The sequence below is a fragment of the Aplysia californica genome, unplaced genomic scaffold (genome assembly GCF_000002075.1).
Source record: "Aplysia californica isolate F4 #8 unplaced genomic scaffold, AplCal3.0 scaffold00104, whole genome shotgun sequence".
In the NCBI taxonomy this organism is placed as follows: Eukaryota; Metazoa; Mollusca; class Gastropoda; order Aplysiida; family Aplysiidae; genus Aplysia; species Aplysia californica.
In genome coordinates this window covers 1316118-1319250 of record NW_004797374.1, presented here as the reverse complement: position 1 = coordinate 1319250, position 3133 = coordinate 1316118, and the positions used below count along the sequence as shown (strand labels likewise).

Sequence of the window (3133 nt, the reverse complement as noted above, 5' to 3'; positions counted from 1 at the left end):
TAGCTGCACGCACGCGTAATGTGTCATGCGCAGGGTGTTTGTGGCAAGGGAAACTACCCATGAATAAATACAGCTTGATTAGTCCACAAATGCTTGCTTCCCTTGTATTTATGATTTAACAGGGATCTGATATAACAACATGGGTTCGATTCTCAGCTGAATTATTATAATAATATTTAAAATTTGGTCACTTAATTTGCATCTTATTGTCTGCGGCATGGTTGAAAGACTATAGTAACATTTATCGTTTGATTGCGCCTAGCTGGGGTTCTTTTCTTCCTATGCATTTCAACTTTCATCATTTCTCACGCTTGGTTTCCTGTATAATAAACAATGAAAACGTATAAGCTATATTGAAGGAAAAAATACATTTGAAATAAAAAACATTGTGAGTCCCTACTTTCCGGATAACCATTGTTCGATGCAAGTCAGTTGACACAACATGGTAAAATGGATGGTAGTAACTGGCATGACCTCTTACACCTTCTGGAGATGTTTTTATTTCTCCTTTTTTCGTTTTCCTGGAGCTATTGTAAACAGGCGTTGGGTCAACCAGCAACAACTTTGGTTGGTTTGACCTGTTGGAAGAATTTGGTGGGGCTGACGTCCGAGACTCATCAGCATACACCTGTACTCCGTCACCAAAGAGTCAGCGACTTTCCTACGGGGTTCGATGCCGGGTCAGAAATGTTCATATAAACCTGGGAGTCATTCGTGTTTCAGAGATTTCACTTGGTATGGATGGGGTTTGAGCGTGATGACAATGTTTTACGGACGTACTGGGCTGACACATAGGTAGGGGAGTCCTTCATTCAACCTCTTACCCTAATCCTAACCCTAACCCGAACCCGAACCCGAACCCGAACCCGAACCCGAACCCGAACCCGAACCCTCGGCAATAGAAACTTTTCACTTGGAGAAAAGCCTGTCTGTGGGGTTGAAGTACAATGATCCGCCATTCATTACAGTTGTCAGCTACTTTTGCGAACTGTTCCAACTATCCAGGCATTAAAAGCAAGAAAATTTGAAAGTTAGAAGCAGCTACAAAAAGCAGAAACAGCTGAGAAAAATCAAAAGTGCATTTAATACACTATATCAATTATCTTGCTCTATGCCAGACTGTGATGTTAAACTGGACATGATACCCCCGTTATTATCCAACAAAAAGTAGAAACGAAACGTAGTGACGTGCGAACTGTTCAGAAAATGGAAACTCGAAAGAACCAGAGAAAGCAGCTTACTGTTAAAGTATGATTTAGAGCAATTTCATGACAAAAATTTAAAAGTACAAGTAATCATCATTTTTTGGGGTAAGGAACACTGGGAAATCGGGTCTCTTCCAACAATGATCTTTATTCAAATCCAAAGTGAAATATTGTTTTGTTCCAAGAGATTTGGACTTTGCACATCATCTTCACACATATTTTTTGTAACCTGATATTTTTATCAATGTATTGGAAAGGGGGGGGGTACGGGAGGGGGGTACCGTACGTGAAATCTTTAAGTCCCAGCGGTGATCGTTTTGTTTTTGCTAAAGAAGAAACATACACAAAAATTTCAAGTACGCACATCTTGAGACAGTTAGATATTTAAAGATAAAACCTAGACCCTTTCGATTAGATGTTCTTGAGCTCCCTTACTTCAGATAGTATGAGTCTGTGTTACGATGAGCCCCAATAGAGCGTGCTCTTTCAACTCTGATTGTTCGATCAGCGTGTTTTCATAATTCTATATATCCATTTAGCTCGATCTTATTGGGGATCACCGTTACATCAAAGGTCTGGGCCTCTTAGTCTTAGGTACCAGTAGAGCACTTAAACAGATGATAAATAGGTACCATGATAGTTTGGGATCTTTGGAATAAAAAATGTATTCAGCGAATCGAAACAAACATCCGTGTATATATTCCTGGTGCTTAAATATGTTGTTGTAGTTTTTTTTTGTAAAATCAGTGTTTCAACTTAGCCACTAGGTTGTGATTATTAAGTTCTTAGAACGTTATGTTCAAAATAAGAAAAGAGAGGGGAAATTTGGGTTGATCCGAATCTTCAATATTTTCTCACGTCGACGAACGCAGTCGATCTGCCTATCCTCTCGACCCATCTCCCGTTCGTTGCTTCCTCCTCAAAACTAACTCCTTTGGCGGGGATCTCAAGTCATAGGCTAACCCGATCTTTGCCATTAGATTGATGAACATGGTGGCCAGGTTGAGCCTCCCACCCAGCTCGCTAGCGGCGTAGTCGTAGGGGAACGTGTGGTGGTAGTTGTGGAAGCCCTCCCCCCACGCTAGGATGGAGACACCCTCGTTCTCCGTCGGGTTGATGGTCGCGTCATACGGCTTGGTCCCCCACATGTGGGCGGCGCTGTTGATAAAAAACGCGCCGTTCAGCACGCAAAGGTACCTCAAAACGCTCATAAAGAAGGAGACGTAGAACGTTTCCCCCCAGTAAAGCACTGGCACCATCACCGGGATGATGATGTTGAAGGTGATGACCAGAGGCCAATAGTAGCGGTGCTGGAAAGCGGCCACCGGGTCGTTCATCACGTCGGAGAGGTCCACCAGTTTGAATTTCTCTTTGACTTCAGGGTGTTTCTTCAGGCAGATCCAGCCTATGTGAGAGTAGAGAAATCCCCGCCGTGAGTTGTGGGGGTCGGCGTCTGTGTCCACATACTTGTGGTGAACTCTGTGGTCTCGCGCCCAAGTCTTGATCGAATTCTGAGAGCAGAAAAATTGTTTTAAAAATGTTTTCATAGGTTGAGAAGCGGAAAGAAAGAGACGTTTTTATTTTATTCTCATAAATCAGCTCCCTCAGCTTTTTGAGGGCCATTTAAAAGGCGTGAATCTTTATTCTAACGCTGGACCCCCAAAATAAGAGTAAGCAACTTGGAAAGGCCTGATCAGATTGTGTCGGATTCAAACCTCAAACATAGTTCACATCTGTATTTTTCCTGACCAGCAGTATCACTACAACAGCTGTCTCCTTCGATAAGATAAAAAGTAAAAGAAATGGGACTCTACAGGAAGACAGAGACAACTTTCAATTTTAGGCAAATATTTTGGAATGATACTTTATTGTCCCAGTGGGGAATTTTGGTCATCTATCACTACAGCAGGGAGTCCCGAAAGCTAAGC

At 42.4% G+C, this 3133-nt stretch overlaps 1 protein-coding gene across 1 annotated transcript; it reads right to left on the bottom strand.

Annotated features, from left to right (window-relative positions):
• Positions 1–1335: 1335 nt before the first annotated feature.
• On the bottom strand, positions 1336–2776 carry LOC101847029 (acyl-CoA desaturase 1-like). Its single transcript, XM_013080878.2, has one exon. The coding sequence runs from the start codon at positions 2750–2752 to the stop codon at positions 2087–2089; it is 666 nt and encodes a 221-aa protein (XP_012936332.1). The 5' UTR covers positions 2753–2776; the 3' UTR covers positions 1336–2086.
• Between the last annotated feature and the right edge of the window lie 357 nt (positions 2777–3133).

Bases quoted from the DNA above. Each gene is read 5' to 3' on its own strand.
- LOC101847029 (XM_013080878.2), bottom strand. From the start codon at position 2,752: ATGAAAACATTTTTAAAACAATTTTTCTGCTCTCAGAATTCGATCAAG.